This window comes from Clarias gariepinus, chromosome 4, assembly GCF_024256425.1.
Source record: "Clarias gariepinus isolate MV-2021 ecotype Netherlands chromosome 4, CGAR_prim_01v2, whole genome shotgun sequence".
NCBI lineage: Eukaryota > Metazoa > Chordata > Actinopteri > Siluriformes > Clariidae > Clarias > Clarias gariepinus.
The window spans coordinates 20,283,366-20,298,404 of record NC_071103.1 but is presented as its reverse complement, the minus strand read 5'-3'; the positions used below and the strand labels follow the sequence as shown (position 1 = coordinate 20,298,404).

Here is a 15,039-nt window from a genome sequence, read left to right as displayed (position 1 = left end):
TGTGCAGGTGAGGACGTGCAAGCAAAAACGGATGTTCCCACTTGCACAAAAGATAAGCTGGTTTTTTTTTTTTGTGGTCTAAGGGGGTGTACCTGGTGTCAAAACAACTCACGGAGGAGCAAAAACAGAAGTGTTTGGAAATCTGGACAGATACTCTAAGAAAGGTGAAAGTTTTATAGAGAGAATTATTATTGGAGTCGAGACATGGATTCATCACTAAGAGCCTGAGCGCAAGTGACAAAGTACGGAATGGAAACAATCTCAATCGCCAACAGAGGAAAAAAAAGTTCAAAAGTCAACAAGTGGAACATTTATCCTTACATTTTTTCCTCTTAAGGGCCAGAACGGGAAGATAATCAGGAAAAGGTTCAATAATAAACAGTGAGAAGCTTGGTAAAGAGCTGAAGCCTAAATTTCAGATTAAACACAAAAGACTGCTATCCAAGGGCGTTGTGATCTTGCATGACAACACGTGTCCTTTCACTTCTGCCCACACTTGACACTCTGCAAAAACTTTTTTTCTTGAGGTTTTGAGGTGTTGAAGTGTTAAAGAATCCTCCCTATAGGCCTGATCTTGCTGCATCAGCCTTTCACCGGTTTGGTCCCCTGAAAGCAGCACTACGAGGACAAAGATTCACTTCTGATTAAGAAGTAAAGACAGTGGTGCATTCGTGGCTCGTAGCCTAGCCTAAATCATTTATTTTTATTTTCTTTTTTTTGGATTTTCCCCCCGATTTTCTCCCTAATTTAGTCGCATCCAATTCCTTCTCGTCACTAGGGGCACTCCCACATTAAGGCTGCGAGAGGTTACAGCATCACCCGGGAATCAAACTTGCGATCTCCGGATGATAGGGCGAGCGCTTTACCACCACAAAGCAAGGAGACCATGTCGAAAAATGCATTTGTCTTTTCTACGAGTTAATTAAAATAAATTCTAATGCCAGAGTGTGGATCATTCTTGAACTAACCCTCGTTCACTATACGCCAAGCAGAACATGAACACACCTCGCCCATACGTAGGCATGTACACAGAGTTGCTCTCCGTTTGGTGATCTAATTACCTCCACTCTTCTGGAAAAGAATTAACACTTGATTGTTAGCATGGTTGTAAGTATGTCCTCACTGGGCCACTCGAGCATTACTGAGGTCAGTTGCTGATGGTCCCCCAGGAAGCGGTCTACATTCCATTGAAGTGGGGTTGAGGTCAGGGCTCAGGGAATACAGGACCCTTCACATGCATGCTGAAACAGGTTCAGGCCTTCCAGGTTCTGACTTCCAGAAAAGAGAAATCTTAATGCTAAGACATTCTATACAAAGGTGTTCTTGCAGCATTTGTGGTAAACAGTCTGAGGAAGGCCTGCATTCTCTCAGCCATATAGTGTAAGGCTGATTACACACTCCACTGCTGTCATTTCCTCACATCATAGAAGAGCACAGAGCACTAATCAGACGTCTTACAAATCCCTTTCTGGGACTTACAAAAAAAAAAAACTCCGGTTGCGAGTCGAGATCTTCCGTGATGCTCACTGGAAAGAAATTTATGGCCGATGTGACTAACTGAAGTCAGTTGACAGCAAAGTTCAAGCAGGGCCAAAAAAACTCTTTAGAGGTCTATTTTAAATGCATGCAGGATTATGTCATTAACTTTAATCGCAGGCCATCATGGAAATCGCATTAAAATCTGGTCTGTTTTAGCATCCAGTCGTGAGCTTATTGAAATCATTTTGTACGGTGCGACAAAAACTCAAAACACGAGGCAGCTCGTCATTTTCCTTATTTCAGCTACATGGGAAATATTTATACACCTCAAACCCTAGTGGTACAAAACACTAGTTCAGTAATAGATGGGGGGAAAAAGGTAAATGTGTGAGGTGAAACACACAGGGCGTCTAGTGGACTGAGAGCTGACCTCATTTAAAAGGTCAGTGAAAGGAGTAAATACAGCTAGATGTGACCTCCTGAGTACTTCAGTGATTTGCCCGAATTACTTCATAACTTCACCTTCACAAAAAAATACAAAAAAACAATGCTATATTCTTAAATCTTTGATCCATACACACTAATGCTGGTTTAAGGTTAAACGAAATAAAGTGATGTTCAATTCACTGCCTGTCTTTCTTTCAGTATCCCCAAGCTGAACACCTTTTCCAACAGTATCATAAAAGTGTGCACTCAGTCTAACCAACACTCAGTAAATCAACAGTGTACACACGGTGAGATAAATCTGCCTACTGACAGGATATAGTCCCCAGTCACTGTGCTGGGAGAGACCTGTACTAAATGTGTACACTCTTAATTTACAGCACTTGTGAGAGAACTGCCACAGTGGGAAGCATGTAACCGCTAAATGCCTGGAGAACGGCTGATATCTCTCTCACACACAAACACATTTGCTTTAACCCACAGCCAAACAGATGTAGGCTACTGTGTGGTCCCATTAAACTGCTGAAAGACTAATATTAATGTCTAAATGACTTCATATGGCTGAGCGAACAGATAAAAGCTCAGATCACTAGTTCCCAGCCCGGTCTTTTGTGTGGCTGCACGGATAATCACTGGCTCTTTTTTTCTCCTCATAGACTTACGGTTAAAAAAAAAAGAAATTAATAAAAATACGGGCGCAGTTGTGCAGCGTGTAGCTGCGGGACATTAGTTTTATTTTAAATTGACACAATAGTCGCTTGATATCGTTTTAAAGAGAGGAAATAGAGCGAAGAAGTATTGTTACTGTATCAACTTTTGAAAAATCCAAAAAAAAACTGCAACGGTGTGTATTTTTACTTTATTTATTTAAGAAAAGAATAGCAACATTAAAATTGTACCTTTAGGTTTATCACTTTGGTGCTTTGCCTAAATTATTTCAAAACTTCACCTTCAGGTGAAAAAAGAAATATAAGAAATGAAAATACAAAAACAGTGCCAAAAATGATGAGACTGAACTCCTTGGTCAAAAACGGTGAGTTTGTCCAAAGTATATGTTGTCATCTCGTCCCTTCAAAAGCTCCTGAGCCACCTAACAGAGCTCCAGTACTGTGCAAAAGTCTCGAGCGACTCCTCATTTTTTCATATTTTGCTTCCAAAAGAACCGAACTTTGTTGTATTTTTAATGCAGTTTTGTGTAATTAGTTCTCCAGGCTTCCTGAAGGACTTTTTTTGCTGCTCATTTTCACTCCAGTTCCTGAGCAGTTCCAGAGAAATTATTGTTTGTTTGTTTAAGCTATACAGCGATCTACAAATCATTCAGGCATAAAACCATGTACCTTAAGGCATGAACCAGTGAGAAACAGGCGATGCTGAATGCTCAGGGGTTGGAAAAGATGAGGGGGGAAATAAAGTTGCTGCCGAGGTTGTTACATTAACCAGTAATTTCTAAATTGCATCTCCAGGCAGAGTAAAACATTTGTTGTTATTTAATCTACATCATTTAATTTTTTCTAATGTAATAGTAAGAAAGGTGGGCTGGCTCAAGGCTTTTGCACAGTGCTGTATACAGATTACACAAAACTCATTGGGAGAACTTTGGGATTTGTCCAAACCTGAATAACCTCAGTTTTTTTTTTTCAACAGTAAAATACAGAAACTTTAAAACAAACTAACGAGAATGCGTCAGAGAAATGAAAAATGGGGCTATACCATTTTGATTTGAAAATCACTTAGATTATTTCAAAACATATTGCGACTGTGTCGAAATTATCTCATTTAAACTGTATCCAGTATGCAGTACATTTTATGCATTTTTGTATTTAAACGTATTTATTTAGGTTAAGAGCATAGATAAGAGAAAAAATTGTCTTAAGAGAATGTCTACCAATATCTATAAAAAAAAAAAACTCAATTATTATAAAAAAAAAAAAAACTTGTGCATCTTGTTTTTTTTCTCCTTTCTCGGGTACACATCGTATTTACACTCTCCGGTATGCACCTAACTTGGTCTGTGAGTCACCAATAAACACAGGAGAAAAAAAATAATGAGGAAGTTAACCTTCTCGATCTGCCTATTATTATTATCATCATCATTATTATTATTGATATTTAAAAAACAAAAAAACAAATAAAGTCTAAAGTAAGGCTTTCGATATATCTGTGTAGGTCAGACTTACTAATCAAAATAAACCAGACTTAATGTTCTCAAATATGATCTTAGGGCCCTAATGTGAAAACGCCCATAGCTTGACAAACACCACTATCAGTACTAATAAATTTTTTTACTGGCAACTGTTGAGCAGAAAAGTGATTCCACCCTGAGACATGATCAGGACGTTTGTGTCCCAGAGATCAGTTATCTGCACTCTTTATAGTTTAAGCCACACATCCTGCAGGCACAGGGGCAAATGAAGGATCACTTCAACACAACGGGTTCAGTATGGGACAGCTGGCAATCGAAACAAGGACAAAATGTGGGATTGTGGTTAACTGACTGTCACGCTATGCTGCACGGCCTGGTGGGAAAGCACCTTTAGACATATACCCCAACAACGTGTTGTTTTGCTCTAGTTCGGTTCAAAGTAATAAATGGCAAAAATCCTAATCACATAAATTAATCATGAAAATCAATGCATGGACAATTTGAGAACGTATAGAACAGACTTTAAAAAAAATAATAAAAATAGTGCGTACATGTTGACAAAGCAGCAAAATAGACAGTTTTTTATGGCATGTACAGTATGTTCAGTACTGTATCAGTGAGGTACCTGAATAGACGTGGAGATGAGTAACGATGTAAGAGGGTGACTTTAAACAAAAGCACCTTAACACATACTTTAAACCTAACTTCCATGTCGCTCAGTATAACCATTTCCTGTATGTACGTGGACTAAACCACCCTGGTTAGTTTCTGACAGAATTACTGGCATTTGAAGTTGTAAAATTAGCAAGAGCACAAAAGGACAAGAAAGAAAATCCCAAACCACTCTGGCACTAATCTCCCTTTCTAGTTTCTCCTCAACTGCTGAAGTGACTAACACGAGAATTAATAAACAAGGAAAAAACCTCTTATTTTGCGCAAGTTTTTAAATGAAACTGGCTTTAGAAACATTACTGAGAATCTGAGAATCAAAGCAAGGGTTTTGGTATGAACGAAAAAAATACTGAAATTCACTTAATATCTAAACACTGAGCTGTATGAACTGAATGCGTTGAATTAAAACAATTCACAAATTTGTTAAACAAGAATATCACAGGAATATCACTGCATATCGTATGTATGACTGTTTGTGTGAAAAAATTTAAAATTTGAATTTGGAAGGATGTATAGCCCGTAGTCGAGTAAATGTCAAAGCTTAATGTGAATTATTAAGACTAGTGTGCAGCAGATTGGGTTTTCTAACGATCGATATTGATAGCAATACTTAAAATGCAAAGTCGTAAAATGCAAAAAAATAATAATAATGATACTGAAAATATCTTTTAGGAAATTGTATCAGTTATCCACAGCACTGAGTGTGTGTTTAACACTAATTACATAACATAAGTTAGTAGTGGTGAAACTGACAGCCGAATCAGTATAGGGATATGGTGCGATTTTATATAAAGGTTGTGCGTAAAAGTTTGTATACCTTAGAAGATTATGCAAGATTTGTTCCATTTTTTTAAAGAAAACATAAAAAGAAATATATATTTTTTTCTTATAGGAAAGTTTCTATGTACTCATGGGATATGTTCCCATGGTGCAGTATTCAGCCAAGCCAGTGCATCACCTCATAAGCTGAGAAATTCACTGACCTTTAATGCACTAATACACAAATTACAATTACACTGAGTCACAGGTGTGAATACAGTGGAACCTCGGATTACGAGTAACGTGGTTTACGAGTGTTTTGCAAGACGAGCAACAATTTTTAATAATTTTTTACTTGAAAAACGAGCATTGTCTTAGTTAACGAGCACCGAGTATCATGTTTCACGCATGCGCTTCTTGTTTTAACAACGAGCATTACGTCATTACAAGTGAGCCAACGGTTTTTCTCTCTCTTGCAGCAGAATTGTAGGTAATCGTCTCTCCTGCTGGGTGAATACACACACGCGCTGTGGGGGTGTGTGTGTGTGTGTGTGTGAGATGTGCGTGTGCGCACGCGCGCACACACACACACACATTAACGGAGAGACCGTTTTTAAAACCGTTTAAAAATTAGCAAGGAACATCGCTAGTCACACTCGCGTGAGTGCATACTAACGGGATCACTACAGTAAAGTAAAACAACAACAACAAAAATTAAACAGCTCCTCACCTTTGAAAACAGTCGCGACAGAGAAGAGTTTGTGTGTTTATTTGGCAACCTGAGAGAAGGGGAGCTGTAAAGCCAAGACCTATCGTCTCCCCTGCTGGGTCTTAGTGCCTGCAGTGTTTTTGCGTGCGCGTGTTTGTGTCTGTGTAAGGCAGAGAGTTTGTGTGTTTATTTGGCAACCTGAGAGAAGGGGGCTGTAAACGCGAGCGAGCCCCCCTTCAGCCCCCCTCCTCTCAGGTTGCCAAATAAACACACAAACTTCTCTCTGTCGCGATTGTTTTCAAAGGTGAGGAGCTGTTTAATTTGTTTTTTGTTGTTGTTGTTTTACTTACAGCAGTGATCCTGTTAGTATGCGCTCACGTGAGTGTGACTAGGAATGTTCCTTGCTAATTTTTAAATGGTTTTAAAAACGGTCTATCCGTTAATGTGTGTGTGTGTGTGTGTGTGTGTGTGTGTGTGTGTGTGTGTGCGCGCGCGCGCACATTTTACACACATACACTCTGCATGCACAAACGAAAACCCTTATCTGTCGGGGTTTAATTTTACATTTTTTTTAGGTAAAGTACAGGTTAATTTGTTTTATTTTTACTTTATATTTTGTATTAATTATATTTATGTATTTATTTTTTTGGGCTGTAGAACGAATAATTTAAGTTTCCATTATTTCCTATGGGAAAATTAAATTTGGTTTAAGAGTGTTTTGGAATACGAGCCCACTTCCGGAACGAATTAAGCTCGTAATCCGAGGTTCCACTGTATGTCCCTTTAATAGCCATTTAAACCAGTATGTGTGTGTCAACCTTTATAATGTAGCCAAACATTCAGGAATATGTAAACTTTTGATCAGGGCTGTTTGGGTGATTTCAGTTATCAATAGGTTTTTAAAAAGGGGTACAACAACTATATGATAATTAATGATTTCACGTAAACACTATCCTCAAAAAAAAAAAATAAAATTGCAATATCAGTTATATTTTCTAAATAAATGGGAATGTTTAACAATTTCTTCCAGGGTAAACTTCTGAGCTCAGCTGTGTGTGTATAAGTAACACTGCCTAGTTGATTTATAATTAACCCACAACAGAACAGCAGCAGCACAGAGAGGTCATTCTTTTCCACAGCATGTTGATATTGTAAGTCCATCTCACCTTTTAACTCCACAACTCTTAACTCCCTTCAGTTATCAGATCTAATGACAGCATGACGGAGAGACAGCAGGACGACGTACACACACAGGCGGCCTTTACGTAGCCCATATGGTCTTTTCAGGTGCTCTCTAATCAGTGCTGAATGCCTTAACCCTTTATAGGGCGCTCGCTGAAATAGTGAGACCCACAGACCCAGACACACAGACACTCTCTCTCTTACACTTGGGTTGTGAATTCGTTCCGAAAACGTGCTTGTACATCAAAGTGAATTTCCCCCTTAGGAAATAATAGAAACTAGAAGATCATTCATTCCACAAACCAAAAATATCCATATAAAAATAATTAACTCAAAAATATAAAGTAAAAATAAAACACTTCGTGGCTGTAGTAAAACGAAAGAGGAGAGGATTGAGAGGGGCTGCATAGGATGAGACAGTACAAAGACAGGAGAGCACAAACATGCATGTACACACACACACACACACACACACACACACAAACACACTCTAACAGAATCACTGCTCTGTCGTGAAACCTCGAGGAACCTCTCTAATGAAACTTGCTTTTGCCTCCTTTTAAGGATTTCGCTGAAATGTAACGTTGCGTTGTCTGTGTCCTGCACATCTCCTACAGCCTTTTAAACTTGTTTTCTTCACGGAGGACGTTGTTATAGTACAGTTACTAAAGAGCAGTCACTACACAAAGACACAAAAACAAAATTTACATTTGCATGGATGTTGACTAAAAAAGTGGCACATTATCTCTTTTTTTCTTATTTTGAAATGCTAGTTTGCACTTTTTACCCCCTCCCCCTCCCCTTATTGCTGTGTGTGTAACCTGCTACTGCTGTAACACTATTATTTCTCTCACGAGATCAATAAAGTATATCTATACATCCATCTATCTATCTATCTATCTGAGTGGCGCACACACACTGAGACTGAGCAGGGAAGACTGTTACCCACAATCCCATAGCATAATAGAGAGAGAGAAGAACCAATGGCTCAGCAGTGACGCTTGGCAGACAAAGCGCAAGTTAAAATTTTTTCAATTTTTGCTCTTTTTTGCAGACCAAGTTACTCGCAATCCAAGCTTCCACTGTGTATATATATATATATATATATATATTTTTTTTTTTCCACTTTTCACTTGTTGCAAATAAATTTCCTACAGCTATATTTTTTTCTTGAGGTAATAACGCAGTCACTCGCTAATTACCAAATGCGGTTCTTCACCTGATTAAGGGTTAAACAGATCTCCCCAGCCATCAGCTTCTTCTAGTAACACTTGAGTGACTTTTCATTCCTCCCATAGAGTAACTAAATCAATAATTTTTCACTCTGCCGTTATGGAAGTATCGAGGATGAACAGAACGTCACTAGATTATTAACGTCTATGACCTCTTGCAACAAAGGGCCTAGAACAGAGAGTTGGTAATAATACACTCAACATGATTTTGCATAAAAACAGCATGCTTCTTTGTAATGTAAAAGAGCATGACCGTGTCATTTTCCGGCAGGATAAAACACGCCACCAGTTACACAATGAGCGAGGTCGCAAAAGTGCACAGGAGGCCACGAGGTTTCGCTGGCAGTGTCTCAAATTAAATACATATTTATTTCTGAGAGACACGAAGCCTTAGATTTTGCTTCAGTGTTAAGTAACGGCACTGTTAGTCATCTTTTAGTCAATTTAGCAGATAGTTAATATGATTTAATAATATTTAATTAATATTATTAAATGAATATTGAAAAAAATAAGACGAGCTAAATTGGGCCGGGAAAGCTAAGTGTTAAAGGTGTTGGACTTCTGATCAGACGGTCCCAGGTTCAAACCCTAGCAACTGCCCCGTTTGGCCTTTAACCTCAACTGCTCATGTGTGTAATGAGATAAGTGTAAGCTGCTATAGATAAAGGAGTCTGCCAAGTGCCCCAAAATTAGTTTGCCTCCTTAAATAACTACAAGTGGAATATTACTTCATTAACCTTATTTACAACAGAGTTCCAAAACATTAAAAATAAATAAATAAATAAAGCCCAATTCTTAAATTTGTCTTTATTTTATTGTACCAGGATTGTATTAAACTGTGGATCTCTTTACCAACAAAGACACCTTAGATAAATTAATCATTATCTCCATCTATACCGTTTAATCCTGTATTCAGGGTCGCAGGGGGGACCTAGAGTCTATCCCAGGAGACTTTGGCACGAGGCGAGGCGCACCCTGGACAGGGCGCCAATCCATCGCATGGTACACACACATACGTACACACGTACACACATTCACACACTACGCGCAATTTGAGAACACCAATTAACCTAACCTACATGTCTTTGGACTGTGGGAGGAAACTGGAGAACCCCACAGGAAATCTTCCAAGCACAGGGAGAACATGCAAACTCCATGTACACAGAGACGGGAATCGAGCCTGGCCGGGAATCGAACTCGCACCCTGGAGGTGCAAGGCTACAGTGCTGACCACAATACCACCTTAGATAATTTAATTAATCAAAATTATTCTCAACGGATTAAACAAACATAACATTGAGCTATGCTTATTGTTTAAAACCTAATCTATAACTAAGATCCTGACCCAAAACTGACTTCCCTAGAGGAAGTGAATCAATGTGTTTATGTAGCCGGTATAGGAGTAAACAGATGGAGGGAAACATGCTGCCTTGAATTTTCTCAGGCTGAACCGAGCACACTTGCCGTGTCCTCCCCAAGACCCAAGGACAAGCATTATACTGACAAGGAAGTCAAACAAAATCTCTGAACCGAATTAACGCCACAAACACGTCCTACTGTACTTACCTATCAAATTACAGTCAAATCAAAGTCTAAATATTAGCTTTTGAGATTTGATTAGTGAGGAAAAACACACAACAAGCCATGCTGTTCTCAAAATACTGCACACTGAAACATTTTTCACACTGTCTGAAGTGGGTTGTTCCAATAATAACACGATTTACCAACAATTGCTATGTTTATTTAACCTCTTAAATGTGACAAACATGTGATATGTTAACAGTTTAAAGTTATATTTAATTAAATTAAATTAACAGAGATTGGGGTATTAGTAGTTAACAGATTATGGGCCTGGGTGATGATGGTAGAATAATTATAAAGGTCTTGACTAAAACAACATGCATCACAAAGAAGTTTTAATTTTCTGCAATGGAAAAGTACTCTGACTAGTTACTTTTATCAGAAAGTAACACTAATGTAACTGATTACTTTTTAAAAACAGTGGTCGCAAAAGCGGAGTGGTCCCCTAACAGTGGTCGCAAAGCGGCTTATGAAAAAAAATGGAAAAGTAGGAAAAGTTTGAGGACATACAGTATGTTAAAATAATAAGCATCAGATTGTCCGTGATGAGCAAGCTAAGGGTGACAAGAAAAAACTTCCTGAGATGGCAATAAAAAGAACCTTTGAGGGGAGCCAGACTCAATAGGGAACTCATTTTAATGGTCTTAAACATCTAAAAGAAAACTTCTCTCTCATGCTATAGCTGTGATAAACAGTTATGTCCTCAACGCCCCCCCCCCCCCCCCCAATTTGAAGCAATTTGTCATTTTTACAAACAAAACAGAGCGTAAACTCCAACCTGAACACCTTTATGACCCATAATAATCTGAGATTATACAACAGAGATTCCTTTCAATAAATGTTGCATGAAAGTCTAAAATGTTCATGCTATAGCCAGAGTTCATTGTGCTGTTATATGTGATGATGGTGGACCTTTGGACCAACCAGACATGGGCATTTGTCTGTGGTGTGGTGGGACAGTGTCTGAACCAAGCGATAATTTGTAGGGCTTCTGTCTAACTTCAGCTGTTGCAGAAACAAAATGCCGAACAAAGTACCATCAATTAGGAAGCAAGGCCGGGAATTATCCGAGTAGGGAGTCCAATGGCAATCAGAGCACACTGTGTATTTGATCACACTGACAGTGTCAATAAGGAATGTTTAATCACGGCTCCAGCCGTGAGGCTTCAGTTCAAACAAAGACAGGATTAACTGTTCCACCAGCCAATCGCCTGCAACTGTGACTAGACTACAAATCCAAACAGCACCAGCAGCCATTCTGTTCACCTGTCTTCTTTCCTTTAACACAAACTAAGACACGGTGGAGAAACGGACCTGCACAGAGATGCCCTTAAACTGCCATGCAAAAATCAGACGAGATAAAAAGTGTTAATGGATGAGGATTAAGAGTTGAAAGAAAGCAACAACAGTGCTGATACTGGTGGGGGAAAAAAAAGAAAAAAGTATTTGACGATTGGTTTCTCAGCATGCTCTTACATGCTTGTCTCTCTCAATAAACACACACGCAGAATTTGTATCAACGTTAACAGGTGAATCTTGTGAATGTTAGATCTTGAAGCTTTGGATTACTGTTCTGTCAAAATTTCAACTGTGGAAAGCAAAAAAAAAAATAAATAAAATAAAAAAAATAAACCAAGCAATTGCTGTGCTGTTCATATTTAAGTTCTGATCATCATATACCCACTTATGCAAGGGGAGCCTGTTTGGCTCGTGTGTTTAAGGCTGAACTCTATATTTAGGCATAAAAAAGATATAAATAGAACAGGAAACCAAAGCGTCACATTAGGTTTCTCTAATCTACATGCAATATGAATATGTTCCTGTTTAGCCCAAACAAACCCTTTAAATGTTAGTGTTTTTCCTCCTTTAGTACATCCACAACTAGTCTCAAAAAGTTCCATTTAGTCTGATCAAGCTGGTTTGAGCAGCCAAAAAAAACTTAGAACTAGAAGTTCAACGTTGGGACCCACTGCATTAACCCATTGTTTATTATTTACAGAAACCACTAATTTATTAATTTAAATTACCTTACAGACAAAAAAAAATCTAAATACAATATACTTCATGTACATTTATTCAGCTATATAATATTAGGCTTTTCTTTTCTGTGTACACTATTTAGGCTAGTTTTTGGATAAATTGAACTTTTCATTCTTGTACTTGGCCCATACGTAACACGTTTACTGACCATCTGACTATATTTAGATCAAACTAAATGATTTATTGATTTATAAGTATCTCGATTTTATAAAATATTCTGATTTAATAATAAATTTTTTCCTGATTTTCTTAAACCTTTTGAAAGGTTTAAAATTGTATTGTTTAATTAAATGTAGCCCGTTCCTTACAAAATTACTTAAAAACCAAGGGCAGCGTTTAACAATACAAACCAACATAAAAAAATAATTAAAAACTTCAAATAAATTAAGCAAAAAAGGCTACAAGTAAAAAAAACAACAACAAAAAAAACAGCAAGTGTTACCGTTATAATTATAGTTTCTAAACAAAATAAAAATGGTGTGAATAGTTCAAAATGCACCACCTGTAGGATTATAAATAAATGGCAATGTTTCCACCTCGTGGTGTTTTTTTGATAATGTAACGTTTCTGTTGCTCCACTCAGAAAATTCTGTGCTCAGTTTTCTGATTTTCTGTGCTAAAATCACCCATCAAGGACAATCAAACAGAAAAACAGCCAATTCTGGACACGGGACAATCAACCTATTATAAACCTAAATAATAAATTTAAAACATTGATTCTGAAGTCAGACAAATTAATCCTGATTCATAACTGAATCGCTCCATCTCCACTAATAAGTCATTTCAATATTAACTTTAATTACAATGGTTTATGATTACCTTTATATGTTATAATTAAAGACCCCTGCCTATGCCTTATAGATTCCTCCGTGTACTCACCTACAGCAGGTGCATCATACTCGTCCCCCAGCAGGATCTCTGGGGCGGAGTAGGCCAGAGACCCACAGCTTGTTGTGAGCTTCTTCCCAGGCTGAAATTTATTACTAAAGCCAAAGTCAGTGAGCTTTACGAGGCCCTGCTTCTCGAAGAAAACCACATTTTCAGGTTTTAGATCGCGGTGCACCACATGCAGCCGATGGCAGTAAGAAATGGCATGGACGATTTGGGCGAAGTATTTCTTGGCCAGTTCCTCGTTGAGCCCCTCCTCGTGCTTCATGATGTAGTCGAACATGTCGCCTCCGTCCCCAAGCTCCAGGATCAGGTACAGCTTGGTCTGCGTGTCGATGACTTCGTAAAGCCGCACGATGTTAGGGTGCTGCACCAGCTTCATGCAGCGCACCTCCTGAAAAAGGTGTCCTGTGGCAACAGTGTCCAGCTTGGTCTTGTCAATGACCTTCACAGCCACTTTTTCACCGGTGAATACATGGCGTGCCAGCTTTACCACGGCGAAATGACCGCGCCCCAACGTCTTATCCAGGTCATACAGTCCGGCGATCTTGCCGTCATAGCCACGCTTAATACCTGCCATGACTGCTACTCCCCGGCTGGACAGGAAGAGGGGTTTAACCCCAGGGGAGGAGTTTATAGTGGGGTAGGGGGAGAGGAGAGCTCACTTTAGTACACTGGCTGGTAACAGCAGACCCATCATGACAGGATCCTGAGAGGGAAATTAAAAACATTAAAAAGAAATTAGGTGAAATTTTATCATTTTATTTTCAGTTGAAAATTTAATATGAGGATAACAGCGTTAAATGTGATTCATAAGCAACTTTGGTCTTTGAAACGGTGTTTTAAAACACTTCCCTTTGCTGTCTGAATAATTATGTAAAAATATTAGTGCAAACACTAATCCTCACGTGTCAAGCACCTCAGCGTGAAACATCAAAGATCTGGGAGTGAAAAACGGCACTTGTTTTGTTTGTGCACTGGTACACAAAATAATTATTTTGTTCTTACACGGAATAACTGTCAGGTGTGCAAACGTGTTCCATCATGACAACGCTTCCAACGCACAAGCATGCTTCGTAAACACACAGATTCCCAAAGCTGGATCGAAAGAACCTGAGAGCCCTGATTTCGTCTCCAATAGTCGTCTTTGGCACGAATAACAGTGTGGACGGGACCTTATCACCAACATCAGTACTTGACCTCATTAATGCTCTTATAGCTGAACACATTAATCTCTACACCCCTACTCCATAATCTAGTGTAAAGCCTTCCCAGAAAAGTGGACGTTATAACAAAACAACCAGAACAAGACGTCCAGAAAGCATTGGTCAGGTGTCCATCAAGCAATTTTCCTCTGGGATTAATAAAGTTCTTCGAATCTTGAATCACCAAACATTTGTGCACACAATACATTTCTTTTACATTTTTCTACCTCGTTGTTTAATGGATACCCAATAATGAAGCCAGTAACACTAATCCTAGCAAATTAAAATTTTATTTGTCACATACACAGTAGTACGATATGCAGTAAAATGATTAGTAAAGCTGCAAGTCATGTTAAATTTGGTTTTGTTTGACAGCACACACACACACTCCACCAGTCCTATAGTTATATAACCACACACTCCTGAGCATTTTTGAACCTGTAACTAGTGACTAGGCTCGGGCCTAATATACGGAGCTCCAACATTCCAGACTGCTGTAACCAGTCAGACCACAGCTCCCATCTAAAGTGCCTCAGTGACTCAGAGCTTTCCCATCAGACTGAGTGCATATAAACACTAAAATCTAATGTTACACTAGTCAGATGTATATCTAACTGTTTTATCTACATCTAGTCTTCCACACACGTTCTTCTTAATGACAGGGAGAACATGATGGTTACTACTGTACCACTGACCGTGAATTAC

At 38.6% G+C, this 15,039-nt stretch overlaps 1 protein-coding gene across 1 annotated transcript in view; it reads right to left on the bottom strand.

Annotated features, from left to right (window-relative positions):
* snrka (SNF related kinase a) overlaps positions 1-15,039 on the bottom strand; it is a 47,185-nt gene that overhangs the window by 19,727 nt on the left and 12,419 nt on the right. The window contains exon 2 of the mRNA XM_053495011.1: positions 13,121-13,838. Within this exon, the coding sequence (XP_053350986.1) occupies positions 13,121-13,709 (589 nt within the window). The 5' untranslated portion in view covers positions 13,710-13,838. The remainder of the gene's footprint in view (positions 1-13,120; positions 13,839-15,039) is intronic.